The sequence below is a fragment of the Neophocaena asiaeorientalis genome, unplaced genomic scaffold (genome assembly GCF_003031525.2).
Source record: "Neophocaena asiaeorientalis asiaeorientalis breed wild unplaced genomic scaffold, Neophocaena_asiaeorientalis_V1.1 scaffold45, whole genome shotgun sequence".
NCBI classification, from domain to species: Eukaryota; Metazoa; Chordata; class Mammalia; order Artiodactyla; family Phocoenidae; genus Neophocaena; species Neophocaena asiaeorientalis.
The window spans coordinates 4,901,812-4,920,506 of NW_020174642.1; the positions used below are offsets into that span (position 1 = coordinate 4,901,812).

Genomic DNA, 18,695 nt, shown 5'->3' on the forward strand with positions numbered 1-18,695 from the left:
ATACACTAATTGTTATAAAATTTTTTAAAATTTATTTTTGGCTGCATTGGGTCTTTGCTGCGTGCCGGCTTTCCCTGGTTGTGGCGAGAAGGAGTTAATCTTGGTTGTGGTGTGCAGGCTTCTCATTGCGGTGGCTTCTCTTGTTGTGGAGCACAGGCTCTAGGCACGTGGGTTTCAGTAGCTGTGGCACACGGGCTCAGTAGTTGTGGCTCACAGACTCTAGAGTGCAGGCTCAGTAGTTGTGGCGCACGGGCTTAGTTGCTCTGCGGCATGTGGGTTCTTCCCGGACCAGGACTCAAACGCATGTTCCCAGCATTGGCAGGCGGATTATTAACCACTGCGTCACCAGGGAAGCCCGTTATAAATTTTTTTTTTTGGCTGTGTTGGTTCTTCGTTGCTGCACGCAGGCTTTCTCTAGTTGCGGCGAGCAGGGGCTACTCTTTGTTGCGGTGTGCAGGCTTCTCTGAAGTGGCTTCTCTTGTTGCGGAGCACCAGCTCTAGGCGTGCGGTCTTCAGAAGTTGTGGCTCGCGGGCTCTAGTGCACAGGCTCAGTAGTTGTGGCACGTGGGCTTAGTTGCTCCGTGACATGTGGGATCTTCCCAGACCAGGGCTCAAACTCGCAGGGTCCCCTGCGTTGGCAGGCAGATTCTTAAACACTGCGCCACCAGGGAAGCTCGTTATAAAATTGTTGTGGCATACAGTATTACAGTTATATTCTTTTTTTCAGTAGTTTTTTTTTCCATAGATTATTATTTATTTTTGGCTGCGTTGGGTCTTAGTTGCAGCATGTGGAATCTTCATTGAGGCCTGTGGGATCTTTCGTTGCAGCATGCGGGCTTCTTTCTCTCTAGCTGTGGTGTGTGGGTTTTCTCTTCTGTAGTTGTGGCGCATGGGCTCTGTAGTTTGCAGCATGCAGGCTGTAGTTGAGGCGCGTGAGCTCAGTAGTTGTGGCATGCAGGCTTAGTTGCCCCGTGGCATGTGGGATCTTAGTTCCCGGACCAGGGATCGAACCCATGTCCCCTGCATTGCAAGGCGGATTCTTTACCACTGGACCACCAGGGAAGTCCCTACAGTTATATTCTTAATACAATATTGGAAACGTTACATATTTTTAAAAACCTCTTACCTGTGATGATATGCAGTTTCTCGAGTTACGAGAGATGCATAATGTGTGGTAATGTAATTCTTTGAAAGCAAAGTTATAAAACAGGAAACTTACATTAATTTTATATTAAATATCACCCCCCTTATACCTATGTAAGGATAGACTAGTATCTACATATATTCTGTGCATTCATGATATACCTAAATTTTTCTTACGTTTATTACATGAAATCGTGCATTTTATTATATATTTATTTTGAAGTATAAATGATTTACAATGTCATGTTTCAGGTGTACAGCACAGTGATTCAGTTTTATATATATATATTTTTTTTTCAAATTCTTTTCACTTATAAATTATTACAAAATATAACTATAGCTCCCTGTGCTGTACAGTAGGTCCTTGTTGGTTATCCATTTGCTGTATAGCAGTGTGTATATATTGATGCCAATCACCTAATTTAACCCTCCCCCCAACTTTTTCTTAAATTTTTAGATATTTCTAGGTTATGCACTTCATCTGCATTTTTATTTTTTTATTATTTATTTATTTATTTATGGCTGCATTGGGTCTTCGTTGCTGCACACGGTCTTTCTCTAGTCGTGGTGAGCAGGGGCTACTCTTGGTTGCCGTGCATGGGTTTCTCATTGCGGTGGCTTCTCCAGTTGCAGAGCATGGTCTCTAGGCGTGCAGGCTTCAGTAGTTGTGGCTCACGGGCTCAGTAGTTGAGGCTCACGGGCTCTAGAACACAGGCTCAGTAGTTGTGGCGCACGGGCTTAGTTGCTCCGCGGCATGTGGGATCTTCCCAGACCAGGGCTCAAACCCGTGTCCCCGGCATTGGCAGGTGGATTCCTAACCAGTGCGCCACCAGGGAAGTCCCTGTATTTGTCTTTGGGACACTGGTCACGGCTCACAAAAAGAATGCCATTAATATCCATCCACTTGACATAGAGGAAAATATATATGCATTGCTTTTTTAGCATTAATTTTGTGGTCATGAAGTTAATTTACATATACTGGCCTCTAGGAAGAAAGTCAAGACCCTTGAAGACAAGTCTTGGTAAATTCAAGCCATTCAAATGCAGGTGAAGTTTTTAGGTGAGTGTGGTCATAGAGAATGAATTAACCATTACAAAACTGGAGTGTGAATCACAAGTAAATTTCCTACACAGGCATTCTAATAAGAATGGGCTGAGTAAATACAATTACCTATCTCAAACATGTAAAACAAGTTTAACCTCAAGGTTCAGTAGTAATTTCTTGCAAAGCAGTCAGGACTCATTATGGTAATGATACATAGAGTAGACTCAAAAGACCTTTTTACCCCAGCTTGGCTAATATTTAGGTTATGAGTATCTTCAATTATGTAAATATTATCCAGAACTCAGCTGTATCTCCATAGCAAAGTGTAATGGTACTTTATATTCACAAAGTACATGAGTCATCAGTCTTCCTCATTCCTGTTAAATGCTGTTGAAAACTGGCCTGTGTTGTGAACTGTGTGGCCTATGTTTTGAAAGTTTGTACTGTGATCTGAAGCAGGGCTGACTGGAAGTAATTTGATGTGGGCTTTTCATTTTTTTTTTTTTCTGGATAGGCAGTTGTCCCATGTCTTTGCGATTCCCTTCGTGGAGTATCTCAAACTGTGGTGTTCATGCTGTCTGCATGACGCTTTCTAGACACTAGAAAGCGCTCTTCCCAACTTGCTGTGTGACTTTACAGTGTGAGTTGTCTAACCAGCTGACAGCCAGAGAAGTGACGCAGTCTGACATAACTAACTATACCTGTTACCTCTTTTCCTGGGCAGAGAATTACAGGGGTCTAGGACAATAATAAAAATCATTATATATTATAATACTTACATATAATTATGTTATATAAAGTATATGATAATAGTATTATACACCATATTCACCATCATCACTTTAACCAGTAGTTTCTCATTTCCCACTAATTTATTGTGTCCTTAAATTGATTTTTTTCAGTATCAGATATTTTAAGCTCTGTAAAGTGAATTTTTTTTTTTTTTTTTTTTGGTATGCAAGCCTCTCACTGCTGCGGCCTCTCCCGTTGCGGAGCACAGGCTCCGGACGCGCAGACCCAGCGGCCACGGCTCATGGGCCCAGCCGCTCCGCGGCACGCGGGACCTTCCCGGACCGGGGCATGAACCCTTGTCCCCTGCATCAGCAGGCAGACTCTCAAACACTGTGCCACCAGGGAAGCCCCCAGGGATTTTTTTTTAGATTTTTTTTTTTTTTAATTTTTTGGCCATGCCAGGTGGCTTGCGGGATCTTAGTTTACCGACCAGGGGTTGAACTTGGACCCCCAGCAGTGGAAGCTTGGAGTCCTAACCACTGGACAGCCAGGGAATTCCCTCTATAACGAGAATTTTCAATTGCATACAAAAGTAGAGAAACTGTTCATTGCAGCACTATTAACAATAGCCAGGACATGGAAGCAACCTAAATGTCCATCGACAGAGGAATGGTTAAAGAAGATGTGGTACATATATACTGTGGAATATTACTCAGCCATAAAAAAGAACGAAATAATGCCATTTGCAGCAACATGGATGGACCTAGAGATTGTCATACTGAGTGAAGTAAGTCAGAGAGAGACATATATGATATTGCTTATATGTGGAATCTACAAAAGGGTACAAATGAACTTCTGTACAAAACAGAAATAGAGATACAAATGCAGGAAACAAACATGGTTACCAGGGGGTAAAGTGGTGGGCGGGAGGGATAAATTGGGAGATTGGGAGTGACATATACACACTACTATATATGAAATAGATAACTGGGCTTCCCTGGTGGCACAGTGGTTGAGAATCTGCCTGCCAGTGCAGGGGACATGGGTTCAAGCCCTGGTCTGGGAAGATCCCACATGCCGTGGAGCAACTAGGCCCGTGAGCCACAACTACTAAGCCTGCGCGTCTGGAGCCTGTGCTCCGCAACAAGAGAGGCCGCGATAGTGAGAGGCCTGTGCACCGTGATGAAGAGTGGCCCCCGCTTGCCACAACTAGAGAAAGCCCTCGCTCAGAAATGAAGACCCAGCACAGCCAAAAATAATAAATTAATAAAAAAAAACCAACTCATAAGGACTTACTGTATAGCACAGGGAACTCTATTCAATATTCTGTAATGGCCTATATGGGAGAAAAATCTAAAAAAGTGGATATATCTATAACTGATGCACTTTGCTGAACACCTGAAACTAACATAACATTGTAAACCAACTATACTCCAATAAAATTTTTTTTAAAAAATAGAGGAACTATTACAATGAGCTCATGGGTACCCATCACTCTGCTTCAACAATTTCCAACTCACGGTCAATCTTGTCTTATCTGTATCCCCATTAACTTATCCCTCCAGTAATATTTGTGTGTGTGTGTGTTGTAAATATTAACTCATTAATTTTTTTATTGTGGAAATATATACATTACATAAAATTTATCATTTTACCATTTTTAAGTGTATGATTCAGTGGCATTAAGTACATTCACATTGTTGGGCAACTATCACCACTATCCATTTCCAGAACTTTTTCATCATCTCAAATAAGCTCTGTATCCACTAAACAATAACTCCTCATTCCCACCTGCCCCCCTGGTGGCCTCTACTTTCTGTCTCTACGAATTTGCTTATTCTAGGTACCTCATAGAAGTGGAATCATAACATATTTGTTCTTTTTATTTTTAATCTATGTATTTTTGGCTGTGTTGGTTCTTTGTTGCTGCGCGTGGGCTTTCTCTAGTTGCAGCGAGCAGGGACTACTCACTGTGGTGGCTTCTTTTGTTGTGGAGCATAGGCTCTAGGCACGCGGGCTTCAGTAGTTGTTACTCGCAGGCTCTAGAGCACAGGGTTAGTAGTTGTGGCGCACGGGACTAGTTCCTCCGCAGCATGTGGGATCTTTCCAGACCAGGGCTCGAACCCATGTCCCCTGCATTGGCAGGCGGATTCTTAACCACTGCGCCACCAGGGAAGTCCCCATATTTGTTCTTTTGTGTCTGGCTTATTTCACTTTGCATAACGTTTTTAAGGTTCATCCATCTTGTTGCATGTATCAGTTTCATTCCTTTTTAAGGCTGAATGATATTCCATTGTATGTATGTACCATATTTCGTTTATCCATTCATCCGTCCATGGACATTTAGGTTGGTTCCACTTTTTGCTATTAATGCTGCTATGAACATTGCTGTATAAATATCTAATTGCATCCTTGCTTTTACTTTTAATTCTTTTTGGTACATACATAGGAGTGGGATTTTCCTTTCTGTTTTTTTTTTCTCTTATGTGTGCTTTTCAAACAATCAGATTATCTACAGTACATATTAGTCATTCCCAGTCCAAGTTCTCGAAATCCTAGCCATGACTCAAGAGAGAACATCTAAAAACTACATATCTGGATTACATTATCCTAGCTTTCCGTAGAAAACAGGCTTAAGGAGCCTCCTGTCATTTTTGTCAACATGAGACATCCATCTGTAGACAATTTCTATACCTTTCATGAAACCAACTACAAGCATCAACCAGCATTTATATAAGAATCCATGTCAATTCTTTTTCCTAAAAATGCCGAAAGAAAATTGTTTTAAAAAGCCAGGAAGAATTGGCTCCTCAGATGAACCTGTATGTTCCTTTGATCAATTAAGGCTATGCATCACAAGGGATTTTTTTCCTGGCCTTCTGGGAAACTCACAGATAAAATGTCACATTTGGAAAATTATCCCATTTCAAAAGGCCTGCTGCATCTATTTCTGCCTTCTGATTTACAACCTCACTTTAAAATGTTAAATTCTGTTCTTAAAAAGTGTCTGTAGCCACATCTGCTAATTGAGGTATACTGTAAGCAATCCAGGTACTGAACAATCACATAGTTTTGAATTCTCCAAAACAATCTAGAGCCAATATATATCTTAAAAATATATTAAAAAACCAAAATCTCAGTTTTTGTTTGCAAAAGGAGAAAGAGACCTGGTTGAATTCAGGGCCAAGATATCCAGAGAGAGAGAGGAGGGGAAATGTGAAGAGTGGGAAAGTCACCTAGTGGAGGCTGGCAAGCTGTCTTCTGCAAGGTTGCACAGGGTAGCACTCATTTTACAAAGCCCCTTGGCCTTGAAGGCCCAGAAACCTGCTGTTAGTCAGCACAAGGAGATTGTCCATTTATCCGGGCCAATCTCATCTCAGGGAAGCTCTCAGAGTAATGTATGCAACCAGGATTCCAGTTACTTTAGAAGGAGAATTGAAACTGCCTTTGAAACTTATGTGCGTATGACCTGCTTATTCATGTCCAAAGGCTTCTGGGTCATTGACCCATCCATCCTTTCCCATTCATTGCCAGGTCCCATTGCTCCTCCTTTGTGCCTCTGTTGTCAATGGTAGTTTCTTTACCTTCAATTCTCATTTCCCAGAGCTGCTCATCCGAAACTCTATCACTTGAAGCCCACTTTAAATGCCTCCTTCTCTTCAAACTTCCTTTGAGCCTTCAAATTCAAAATAACCTCGTACTCAGAACTGTAAGAGCACATTGTTCCTTTCACACTCCTTTTCACTTTATTTTTTAATTATAATTATTTGTGTACATGACAGGAAGCCCGAAGACCGTTTCTGTGGTTTATTTATGTTTGAAACACCGGTGACCAAAACGGGGGCCTGATACAGGTTACAGCTGTCAAATATTCGCTGCACCGGTGAAAGACTTGGTAGTCTTGGGCGGGTCTCAAGAGTTACAGCCTCCCCACCTGTCCTACAGGACGGCTCTTCTTTTCCTTTTACCGGACTGTAAATTCTCTTGAGGGTAAGTCTGAGTCAGCTTCGCTCTCCACTGTGTATCCAGGGCTGGCACAGGGTTCCGCATATAGCAGATGCTCAGTAAATGTTTCCTAAAAGAATGAATTAACAAGGAAATAAGTGATTGAACGAATGACTCGATGGACTCCCCGTTTCTTCCACCTGTGCATCTGTCCGCAGGGAATTAATAAACGCGCGGGAGCCAGCCCAGATTCGCAGGACTCGCGGCGCTGGACCAGCCTCCGCGGCGGGGCGGGGCCTCCAGGGAGTCCCGCCCATGCGGAGGCGGAGAGTCTCGGGAGTCCCGCCCACGCGGAGGCGGGGCCTGCAGCGCGCGGGAAGCGGCGCGCGCGGCGGCGGGAGGTGGCGGCCGCGGGGACTGACCACGTCCTTATAGGTAAGGCTTCCCCGCGCTGGCTTCCGCGTCCCCGAGGTTTCCCGGCTGGACCTGGGGGGCGAGAGGCTCTCGCTGAGGGCCGGCCGCGAGGACCCGGGATAGCTCCTGAGAAGCGCGCGTCCGCGCGTCCGATCCCCGCCCCGGCCCCGAGCGGCCTCCTCCCAGGCAGGTCCGGTCCCGGCTTCCCGGGCCCAGCGGGAAGGGAGCTGCCTTCTCGCCTCCGGCCTCGGTCCGTTCCCCTGGCAGGCCCCTCCCCTGGGCGGCCTCCTCCCCGCAGAGAGCCCCCTCCCCCGCGGTCCCGGCCCCTTTCCCCGGGTGGCCCCCTCCCACGCGGCCCACTCCCCCAGGCGGCCCGCCCCCAGCTCTCCGGGCTCGCCCGGCAGCCTCCACTAAGCGGGCGCGGGCGCCCAGCCAGGCCCGACCCGGTGCGTTGATTTCCTCTGCCCGGGTGTCCCATTTTGCTTTTCCGGCGGTAGCAGGAGAATAAACTGAACAGCCACGACTCAGCGAACCATTTTAGGTGAAACTTGCTAGGTGTTAACGTCAGACGTCAACAGTAACATCCTCTCCCAACGCAGCGTGCGTTTTTAACGGTTAGCAGAGTTCCTGGCTCCTGCTAAGCGCTCAGTACATCGATCCTGCTATAATATTCACCTCATTACCGACGATTTTCAGCTTTCCTCTGTCTTTGGAGAAAGAACGGTCCCCGAGGAACGGTATTCTGCCCCTTGAAGACTCAGGAGGATGAAAGTCATCACTTGTGAGATCGCCTGGCATAACAAGGAGCCAGTGTACAGCCTGGACTTCCAGCACGGAGCCGCCGGGAGGATCCACAGGCTGGCCTCCGCGGGGGTGGACACCGCTGTCAGGGTAAATGGGGCCGAGGCAGAAAGGCCCAGGGAAGCACTATTGAAGCAGCATTCTCCACTCTTCTATTTATAATGAGTGTCAACAGACACACACTACTTAGGGCTAAATTCTCAGGGCCTTGAGTCAACAACGAAAGCAAAGGAGAGCACCTTTCTTCCTGGGGTCCTGTTACCTAGAGTGATGTCACCGGATGCCCAGGATGCCCATTGCTGTAGAACCCTGAGCCAGTTTCCTCCTGGGAAACAGTTTGCACAAGAAAGAGGTGGGAGGCAATGGGACTGTAGGTTTATGTTTCAGATAGGAGTTCCTTCCTCTTACATTTCAGAAGAAAGACTAAATTTTCTTTCTGAAAATCAGCGTAGTGATGTTTTCGTCGGTACAGTACGGTGCGTGCTCGCTATACGTTTCTCTGAATGAATGTGTTCGTATCAGCAGATCTGGAAGGTAGAAAAAGGACCAGATGGAAAGGCCATCGTTGAATTTTTGTCCAGTCTTGTTCGCCATACCAAAGCTGTCAATGTCGTGCGTTTTTCTCCAAGTGGGGAAGTTTTAGCATCCGGAGGGGATGGTGAGTATTGTACTTCAAGATTCTTCAGAAACCAGGTACCCATGTGTCTCATATTGAAGAGTGAGATTCGAGCTAGACATACTTTGTTATTTTAGAGGTCGCTTGACCCTCTCAATCTGTCATTTAGATAGTTTAGTAAAATAATGTTGTGGGGAGTGTGAAGGGGTGGAGGATGCAAAGCTTAAACAGAGAAGACCTGTTTGAAAACGGCCGCTTTCCCACTTGCTCCTACTGGGCTGATCGGAGACAAGTAGGTAGGTGCTTACCATTCTAAGTCCCAAGGCAACTGGCCTGGCCTTGTTTGGCTGTCAGTTTAGCATCTGTAAGTGATCACAGTCAGTTCCATGTCTCTGTGTAATTAACGAATTAATTGGCTTAGGGAGTATAGTCTAAACAGCCCTCTAAATTATGTTTCTTTGGTGGGAGTAGATTGATTCATATTTTCTGCCTGCGCCACGCGGCATGCAGGATCTTAGTCCCCCGACCAGGGATTGAACCCGTGCTCCCTGCAGTGGAAGCGCGGAGTCCTAATCACTGGACCGCCAGGAAATTCCCTTTCTGCTTGTGCTTAAACGGCATCAAATGATACAGAAGAAGTAAATCTTTTTATCATGCTCTAAAACTAAGATAGTCTAGAAGTCAGAATCAAAAGAAAGAAGAAATCTCAGATGTCGTCTGAAGAAGGAGGGAAAGAAGCCTTGTTGAATTCAGTGCCCTGATGTCCAGTGTTTCCGTCGAGGGAGGGGGTGGGGAGTGGCAGCAGCACAGGGGGCAGTGGGGAGGCTGGCGGGCCGTCCTCTGTGAGGCCGCACAGGGCAGCCCAGGTCCTTTGGCCTCGAGGGCCCGGAAACCTGTCATCCGTCAGTCGGCACATGGAGAGTGCCGGTCCGTCAGGGCCAGTCTCATCTCAGCCAAGCTCCCCGGATTCCAGTTAATTTAGAGAGAGAACGTGTGTGTCCACACCACCGGCTCCTTCACTCTCCTCCTTCGGGCATTCCTCGAAGGGAAGCCACGTCTTGGTCAGAAGGTTATGTGGTGAGCGTGGCGTCAGAACGTGGGGAGCTAGAGGACTCAGACAATTGGTGACATCACGCTAAGGTATCTGACACGTCCATGGTGTTAACAGCTGACACATGCACGGGCTTACCATGTGCCGGGCATCGTGGGGTAAGTGCTTCATGCATTTGCCTCATTTGATGCTCACGGTAGCTGATGAGCTAGACACTGTTATCCTTCTCATTTTATGGGTGAGGAGACCGAGGCATCAAGATGGGAAGTGACTGGCCGTAGGTTACACAGCTAGGAATGATTTGCCAACCCTTGCGTTGGTGCCTCTGTTGTTTCCTTATTCGGCCGCTTACAGGTTATGCCTGTGGATTTGTTAATGTAGTCAGTTGCTTTGCAGTAGTGTTTTGCTGGCCTGGGGACACTTCTGTTTAAGGAGACCTTGTATAGCTCTGATCTGGTATGAGTTTGATTTTGGAGTTTTTGTTCGGAAGGCAAATTTGCTTTTCCTGCCCCAATTCTTAGAAGTAAATCCTTGTGGCCATAGTGTCTATTGAACAACATAGATATTATTTAATACCCTAAAAATCCAGAAGTGAAGGAGCCATGCTTTGTAAAGCGTGGCTTATCTTTAACTGACTCGCTCCACAGATGCTGTCATTCTTCTGTGGAAGGTGAATGATAACAAGGAACCAGAACAGATCGCTTTTCAGGAGGAGGATGAGGCTCAGCTGAACAAGGAGAACTGGACTGTCGTAAAAACCCTGAGGTAACCTCGGGAGGGGCCTGGGAGGGATTTATCCTTACGACCTGGATGCATTAAGCTGATGCGCATTTTGACTTTTTTTTTTGTTTGTTTTTGCGGTACGCGGGCCTCTCACTGTTGCCTCTCCCGTTGCGGAGCACAGGCTCCGGGCGCGCAGTCTCAGCGGCCATGGCTCACGGGCCCAGCCGCTCCGCGGCATGTGGGATCTTCCCAGACCGGGGCACGAACCCGCGTCCCCTGCATCGGCAGGCAGACTCCCAACCACTGCGCCACCAGGGAAGCCCGCATTTTGACTTTTATATCTCACTTAAAACTTTTACTTATGCAAGACAGTGATACGGGCATAGTTTAAAAGATAAAAATATGATTAAAATGGATTTTCTTAGTTTGTCTTATAAAATTTTCCTTAGTAAACTTGAATCAATTTTAAAGATACAAATATCCTTGAAGGTAGTAGTTTATAGCTATAGCTAATATAGCTCTAGTGGAAATTCCTAAAGTCCCACTGTAATGTATGGTCCCTGAGTTTGCTTTTAAATTTTTGACAATTTTTTCTCTCCTTGAGACAAGAATTGCTTTTTCTCCTCTTTGGATTCTAGGGGCCACTTAGAAGATGTGTATGATATTTGCTGGGCAACCGATGGGAATTTAATGGCTTCTGCCTCTGTGGATAACACGGCCATCATATGGGATGTCAGTAAAGGTAGCTGATATGTTTTTGTTATTATCGGGGGAAGGACTATTCTAAGTGTCTAAAAAGCCGAACCTTTAAAGGCTTCAGAGGAGTTTTTTTAGTGAACTGGAATAGGTGTTTGGCAGGACAGGTTAGGGATTAGCCCCATATGCCATGGATCCACCGCATTTTTAAGGGCCCAGTCAGAATGTATGAGGCTTAGCAGTGGTGTCATGAGTTGCTGGTGCCAAAGCAAGGTAGATCGCACACGCCTGGGGGTGCAGACATGACGGGGCTGGCGGGGCGGCACACGGCTGATCCCTGCCGTCCTGGAACTTAGGATCTCAGGAAGTTAGCAAGTCATAATCAGTGAGGCATTGCATGCTCGATGTTGGGGTCGGTGGGATCAGGTTTCCATTTCGGGACATCAAGGCAAGCCAAGGACACCTCACTGCTTTGAAATAACCTGTTCACTGGTTGAGGGGACAATAAACATGTGAGAAGTTACCGGAGGATGAAAATAGCAGTGAAATGCCAAAAGCCAGTGGTGGCTGGCGCCTGACCACGTTTACCCCCTGCAGTCCTGTTCTCAAGCCTGATGTCTTCTCCCAAACCTCTTTTCTTCTTTATCTGCTGATTCTCCTGCAACCCAAGTGCCCAGGTCGGGAGTCAGGCAGGGGCATTGGCATCCCCTGTGGTGTCAGCACTGCATCAGCCCAGTTTTCATCCACGCTGTAGAGGCCTCTGTTCTTCGTTCTGTGCGGTCCAGCTGAAGCGTCCTCTCTCTTGCCTCATTTCCGTCATGCTCTTTCTCATCAATCCCAGACACTCGGCACTGGGGAGGACCAGTGTCACTGTCTTCTTTTTCCCAAATCTGGCCATGTGTTGGATAATTTCAGTGTCCGTTGACACTCCATCAGCACCCCCTGAAGCCAGTTGTAACGATCTTGAACACTGCCAGCAGGCTGGGCACTCTTGCAGGTGCTGGAGGATGCGTAAATACAATGGCTACGTCCTAGTAGGGTGTCAGACGAATACACAAACGTATGATGCCAGCAAGTGATAGCACTCTGAAGGGGTCCGGGAGTGATAGGATGATCTGGGAAGGCTTCTCTGAGCTTGTGGAGTTTGAACAGAGACTGGAATGAAGCCGGGGAGCAAGCCGTGTGCATTATTTCATGGGAACGGCAGGTGCAGAGGCCCGGCGGCTGGAGCTGCTGCTTGTGTCCCAGGAGCAGGAAATCGCCGGATGGCTGGAGCAGGAGGGAGGGGGGACCTGAGGCTGGAGGGTGGTGGGTCCAGGCCACAGGGTCGGGTCTCAGATTGTAACCAAGGTGTGACCACGTGCTGTTGATGGGTTTTAAGCAGTAGACTAATGTGATTTCACTTATTTTTAAAAAAATATTTATTTATTTATTTATTTACGTATTTATTTTGGCTGCGCCGGGTCTTAGTTGCGGCACGCGTGCGGGATCTAGTTCCCCGACCAGGGATCGAACCCGGGCCCCCTGCCTTGGGAGTGCGGAGTCTTACCCACTGGGCCACCAGGGAAGTCCCCTACTTATGTTTTAAAAAGATGTCATTGGCTGGCATGTGGCAAACTCTCCCAGGACAGCACAGCAGGTAGCAGGGGGTGTGGGGGGGAGGAGCGGTTTTGAGGAGCGTGGAAATCAAGACCACGTCCTAGGCCTCCATCGTTTTTTTTTTTCTTAACGGGTAACGTGGGCAAAATTGTTTAAAGTCGGTACGTTTTTATTTATGGAAGTTCACATGCTGTGATTCCTTCTGCCCATCACCTTAGTTCCTCCAAAGTCTGTGTCGTAATCTTCAAGGTGGCCCTTTAGAAAGAACGCCTGCTTGATCCACACTTGTCCTGTCGGCCAGTCCACTGTTCTGCAGCTGGGCTTCTTTGAAGGCCTGTCACTTAAGTGCTCTGACAGTGACGTCATAGCCAGGCGTCCTGCTCTCCTGCCAAGCCGCCTCCTTCAGGCCCCTCAGCACCCCTGCTTCCTGCTAGAGCCCTCAGGTCCCCCGAGCCCTCTCGATTCCTGCTCTGCCGGCCCGTCTGACCTCTTATTTTCTCTCTCCACTTTGCTCCCCAAGGGGATCATTTATGTACATAGACCCTTTTCTTTCACCCGACGGTACCAAGAAAACCCCAGCCCAGGATTGGTGCTACAATACTGACAGTCTCCTGGTCCCGGGCTGAGCACAGCTGGTCACAAACCGGCCACCCTGCATATTGGCCCGCTGTAAATTCGTCCTCACCAGCCTCCGATGGGGTCCTGGGGTCCCAACCCCTTTTGCTTGTGAGGTTCGATCCCACTCCTGTTCTCCCCGGCAGCTCCCCCAAACCTCCGTAGGTCTCCTTAGCCTTCTTCACCCCTGGCCACCTTCATCTCAGCAGACTCCCCTAAAGGCCTTCAAGAAGGGGAGGGGGAAGGAAAGTCAGCCTGACATATGTGCAGTATGTAAAGTCACCGGCAGGTCACTGGCGACTTCAGGGCCAGGGTGGGGCAGGCAAGGAGTGGGAGGGAGCCCACGGCAGAGGGTTGAGTGAGTGGTCGGGAGAGCGAGTGACGGGGTGTAGACCGCTCCCCAGAGAAGAAGGTTTTGGCTTTTGTTTCTTTGGTTTTTTTGGCCTCATCATGCGGCATGTAGGATTTTAGTTCCCCAACCAGGGATTGAGCCCGCCCCTTGCAGTGGAAGTGCGGAGTCTTAACCACTGGACCGCCAGGGAATTCCCTGGGTTTTGTTTTTTTAAGACTGGCCAAGGCTTCCTAACTCCCTCCTCTTTTTATCCGGGTAATCTCTGTGTGCTACTGGTTTTATCTTCTGAATGTTTCCCCCAAAGCCCTTTTCCCATCCCTAGTCACAATGCTCTGGTTCAGGCCCTCATCTCTCACCTGGTCTGCTGTCACCTCCTAACTAGTGACACTTTTCTGTGCTCTCTTCGACCCTCAGTTTCATCTTTATAATGCAGGTCACTTCCCAGCTCAGCGTTGCTCTGAGCCACACCATGAACCCCCAGAACCGTTTCCTTGCACACGACGGTCTTGTACACACCAGCAGTCTCGGCTACTTGTCACTGCTCCAGTGGCCTAAACTGACTTTCACCCCGTGGATTTGCTCGGAATACCTTCTTCTCTCCTCATCGGCCCCATGTATCCTGCCTGACCTGGAGAACCAAACTCTGAGCTCACTCCTTCTCGACCTCACCCCGGCTTTGTTAGCTGCCCTCTCCTCTGCGCCGTGTCGCAGTGCGCATGCTGGTGGTGGGTCTGTCCCCACCGGGAGCTGTGAGCTCCCTGGGAGGAGGGGCCATGTGAAGTCATCTTTGGTCCCCAGAGCCTGACGTGGAGTTTCGTAGAGTCTAAGTTACCAACTGCTGAATTATGGAACGGCATAAAGGAACAATACTTAAATTGTAGTTTATACCATTTGTGCATTAGTGGGTTTTGGTAATGTGTGTGTTGTGTGCTTTATTCGTAGGACAAAAGATCTCAATTTTTAATGAACATAAGAGTTATGTACAAGGAGTAACCTGGGATCCTTTGGGTCAATATGTTGCTACCCTGAGCTGTGACAGGTAAGTTAGTATTTGGCAAGTTGTTTTCATCTCTGTTTGCTTGAAATTTTCTTCGAGGTATTTTTGTTACAGCTTAACCAATGTAAGCCACAGTCTGGCTTTGATTCTTTCATTCTTCATTTCATATAAAGCATTTTGTTTTACTGCTATTCTTACAGCATAATAAGAAATTGGCAACTAATTAGGACAAGAGCCTTACACGAAGTTAGTACTTAATAAATCTTTATTGAGTGGGTGAGTGAATGCAGAAATAGCTTTGAATTAAACTTCTTGGGCAACTTTTAAAGAAAAAGTCTTTTATAAACATGACTTAAGAAGAGATAACTAGTGGTAGGGTTGGATAGTTATTTCACTTTTTTGATTAGAGTTTACTGCTATAGTGATTTTAACAACTCCATTTAAATTAATATGAAAATAAGATATTTTGTCTTCTCTGAAAGGAGGTCTTGTTGCTGTGTTTACTGGTACATTTAAACACAATATATATTTTTTTAATTAATTAATTTTATTTTTGGCTGCGTTGGGTCTCCGTTATTGCACTTGGGCTTTCTCTAGCTGCGGCTAGCGGGGGCTACTCTTCGTTGCGGTGCACGGGCTTCTCATTGCAGTGACTTCTCATGTCGCGGAGCACGGGCTCTGGGCACGCGGGCTCCAGTAGTTGTGGCACATGGGCTTAGTTGCTCCACGGCATGTGGGATCTTCCCGGACCAGGGCTCGAACCCGTGTCCTCTGCATTGGCAGGCGGATTCTTAACCATTGCACCACCAGGGAAGCCCTAAACACAATAATTTAATTGTGTTCCTGGAACAAAAAATTAAAAAAAAAAAAAACCAGGGATGCCAAGCATATCACTCACCAGTCAGAATAGTCCTTTATAATATTTATCCAACTACTTTTAACTGTAACAAACTGAATTTCAAATGGCGCTGGAATGAAAGCACTAAGGAAGTGTTTATTTTTCATAGAATCTCCTGTAACATTCCAAATGTCATTTATTTTCTGGTATACGTGGTTTTTTTTGTTCTTTTTTTGTGTGGCCATGCCGAGTGGCTTGTGGGATCTTAGTTCCCTGACCAGGGATCGCACCTGTGCCCCCTGCAGTGGTAAGCACAGAGTCCTAACCACTGGACCGCCAGGGAAGTCCCCTGGTATATGTGTTTTATTCAGGCGGTCAGGAGTGAAACAATTTGATTAGCTCAGGGAATAATATGAACTACCAACAACCAATTTACTTGCTGCTGCTTTCCTTACTCCTGCACATCCCTGAGGGCGAGACCGTTCCACACAAAATAAACTTCACTGCAGTCATACAGATGGCCACTGAGCCAGATGCCCAAGACCTGAAAAATAAGGCCAGGCTTACAAGTTTATGTCCACTGACAAGTTGAAACATTCAATAGAGAATGAAATGATGACGTATTTCCCCACTTAGTTAGTGATATCCTTCTGGTTGTTAATATTTGCCTCTGTCATTCAGTTAAGTGTGAAAGTCATTGGTCAGTGGTTTTGCAGGCCAAAAGTTGTTGAAGCAATCTTCAGTTCTGGTAATAGATTGATTCTCTGTGAAACATAATTCGTTTACTAGAAGAGATAAATCAGACTTTTCTTCTTTATTTAGGATCCTGAGGGTGTACAGCACACTGAAGAAACGTGTGGCTTTTAATGTCTCAAAGATGCTGTCTGGAGTAGGGACTGAAGGAGAGGTACAAAGTGTTTTGACATTCCATCTTAGCCGTACTGTAGTTGGGACTTAGGAAGTTGTGAGCTCCTCCATCGCTCGTAGCTAAACTCCTGGTTTCCAGGACCCGACACCTGAACTGCAATATGACTTCCTCTTAGACCACCAAGTCTCAGTGTGGTGGTCTGGGCTGGCCTGTACGGAGGTGGGGGCGTCTGGGGGCCAGGGGAGAGGTGATGGTGGAGGACAGTGTTTCCAACCCTGGCTGAACTATGGAGTCACCTGGGAAGCATGTAAAAATATGGGTGCCTGGGCCCGACCCCAAGAGCTGTGATTCACTTGGCTTGAAGCAGGCAGGGCCCCCACGGTCTGAGGTGCAGTGAGGTTCAGGAACCACTGACTAGGAAGACCACAGCACTAGGCAACAGGAAGGCAGGTGGATCCAGCAGCGGCGATACACCTTCTTGGCAGATGGAGGGGGACTCCCTGGCCATCGGGCTGGTACTCAGGAATGGAAAGGATTTTGATTTTTGAAAGAACTGGTAAACGAAGATAGCACTCTAATCCTAGTAGGTGAAAGGGAGCAAGTTGGTTACTATAACAAAGCAGATAAACAACAAGGTCCTACTGTGTAGCACAGGGAGCTGTATTCAATGTCTTGCGATAAGCCAGGTGGGAAAAGAATATGGAGAAGAATATACACATGTATAACTGAGTCATTTTGCCGTACAGTAGGCATTACCGCAGCATTGTAAATCAACTCTACTTCAATAAAGTTAAAAACAAACAAACAACAACAACAAAAACCAAAGCAGAGATGAGGTGCAAATCCAGTCCTGGGACAGCACGTAAGGCAGAGCGGGCTGTGTGAGCTGGCCGGCGCTGAGAGGTCAGCTGGGTAGTTAGGAGAGTGCTGCCTGGTTGAGGATTAAACGCTTACTGTTCATGAAGTGTCAGTGCATGGTAGCAAAAACTGTTCCACACAGGTGTTCAAGAAATGTTGTTTGAAAAGATGATAGGATTACTATTTTCTTTTTAAAAAGTGTTCATTCGGTTGGAGATTCTAAATATAAACACACAGATAGCAAGCAAAGGGCTCCTAGTCACCTTCCTGCCTTTTCCCGGTCTCATTCCCCAGACAGACCACTGTTGACAGTGTGGTGTGTGCTCTTACAGAGGGTTATTTGTATAATAAGTATAGAACCACACAAACACGTAGACACACACACACACACACACACACAGCTTTCCTTAACAAAAATGGGAGATCAGTTCACGAGTGATTGCCCTTGCAGACTTGCGTGATTATTTGATATGTAATTTATTTCAGTTTCATTTATTATTATGTCAGTAAGAAATGACAACGTGTAGAGAAAAAAATGGGAATTGGTAAGCCTTTATTGTGAATGTGAAGGTTTGGAATAACGTTTAGACTCTGTGCCGCAGGCGAGAAGTTACCGGATGTTCCATGACGACAGCATGAAATCATTCTTTCGTAGACTTAGTTTCACTCCTGATGGATCTTTGCTCCTCACACCAGGTGTGTTTAACAAGGCTTTTGATTTAAGGGCGTGAGAGCAGCGGTGGTGGTGTCTGTGCTCCTGATTTTGTGATGCTCTTTGCAGCTCAGGGAATTCTGATGAAAGCAGTGGTCCCCAACTTGTCCGCACATTGAAACCTCCAGGTAGCTTCAAAAAGTGCTGGTACCTGGGTCCCACTCCCAGAGATTGTGTTTTAATTGGTTTGGAGTGTGTGGTCTGGGTTTTGGAATTTTAAAAAGATTTCTAGTGAGTTTAATGTACAGACAAGTTTGGGAGCCACTAGACTAGAGTGATAAACATACTCCCTTAGGCAAATTCAACTTAAAAAAAATTTTAATGAGTGCCTTTTCCCTAGACATGTATATGGAGGTCATCGTTCTAAAACTAATGATAAAGTGCCTTTATCACTTTTATTCTTAATAATGAAGCAGCCTGTTGTGACAGGGTCTAGGCACAGACAGGTCTGGTTGGAATAACTTGTGGGAGTGTAGTGGTCAAGTCTGACAGGTCAGCAGAATCAGCAAAGACACGTCAGGGTCATTTTCAGCAGGAGGGTGAGAGGTTGAGACAGGGTTGTGACAGGGTCTAGGCACAGACAGGTCTGGTTGGAATAACTTGTGGGAGTGTAGTGGTCAAGTCTGACAGGTCAGCAGAATCAGCAAAGACACGTCAGGGTCATTTTCAGCAGGAGGGTGAGAGGTTGAG

At 46.6% G+C, this 18,695-nt stretch overlaps 1 protein-coding gene across 2 annotated transcripts in view; it reads left to right on the forward strand.

Moving 5' to 3' along the window:
- Nucleotides 1-7,214: 7,214 nt before the first annotated feature.
- CHAF1B (chromatin assembly factor 1 subunit B) overlaps nucleotides 7,215-18,695 on the forward strand; it is a 26,049-nt gene continuing 14,568 nt past the window's right edge. Inside the window, exons 1-8 of one of the 2 annotated variants that reach the window (XM_024758363.1) lie at nucleotides 7,215-7,300; nucleotides 7,976-8,170; nucleotides 8,603-8,738; nucleotides 10,395-10,512; nucleotides 11,109-11,212; nucleotides 14,675-14,771; nucleotides 16,390-16,474; nucleotides 17,896-17,989. In XM_024758363.1, coding sequence (XP_024614131.1) covers nucleotides 8,045-8,170; nucleotides 8,603-8,738; nucleotides 10,395-10,512; nucleotides 11,109-11,212; nucleotides 14,675-14,771; nucleotides 16,390-16,474; nucleotides 17,896-17,989 — 760 coding nt within the window. In that variant the 5' untranslated portion in view covers nucleotides 7,215-7,300; nucleotides 7,976-8,044. The remainder of the gene's footprint in view (nucleotides 7,301-7,975; nucleotides 8,171-8,602; nucleotides 8,739-10,394; nucleotides 10,513-11,108; nucleotides 11,213-14,674; nucleotides 14,772-16,389; nucleotides 16,475-17,895; nucleotides 17,990-18,695) is intronic. The other variant, XM_024758364.1, reaches the window with a different exon arrangement.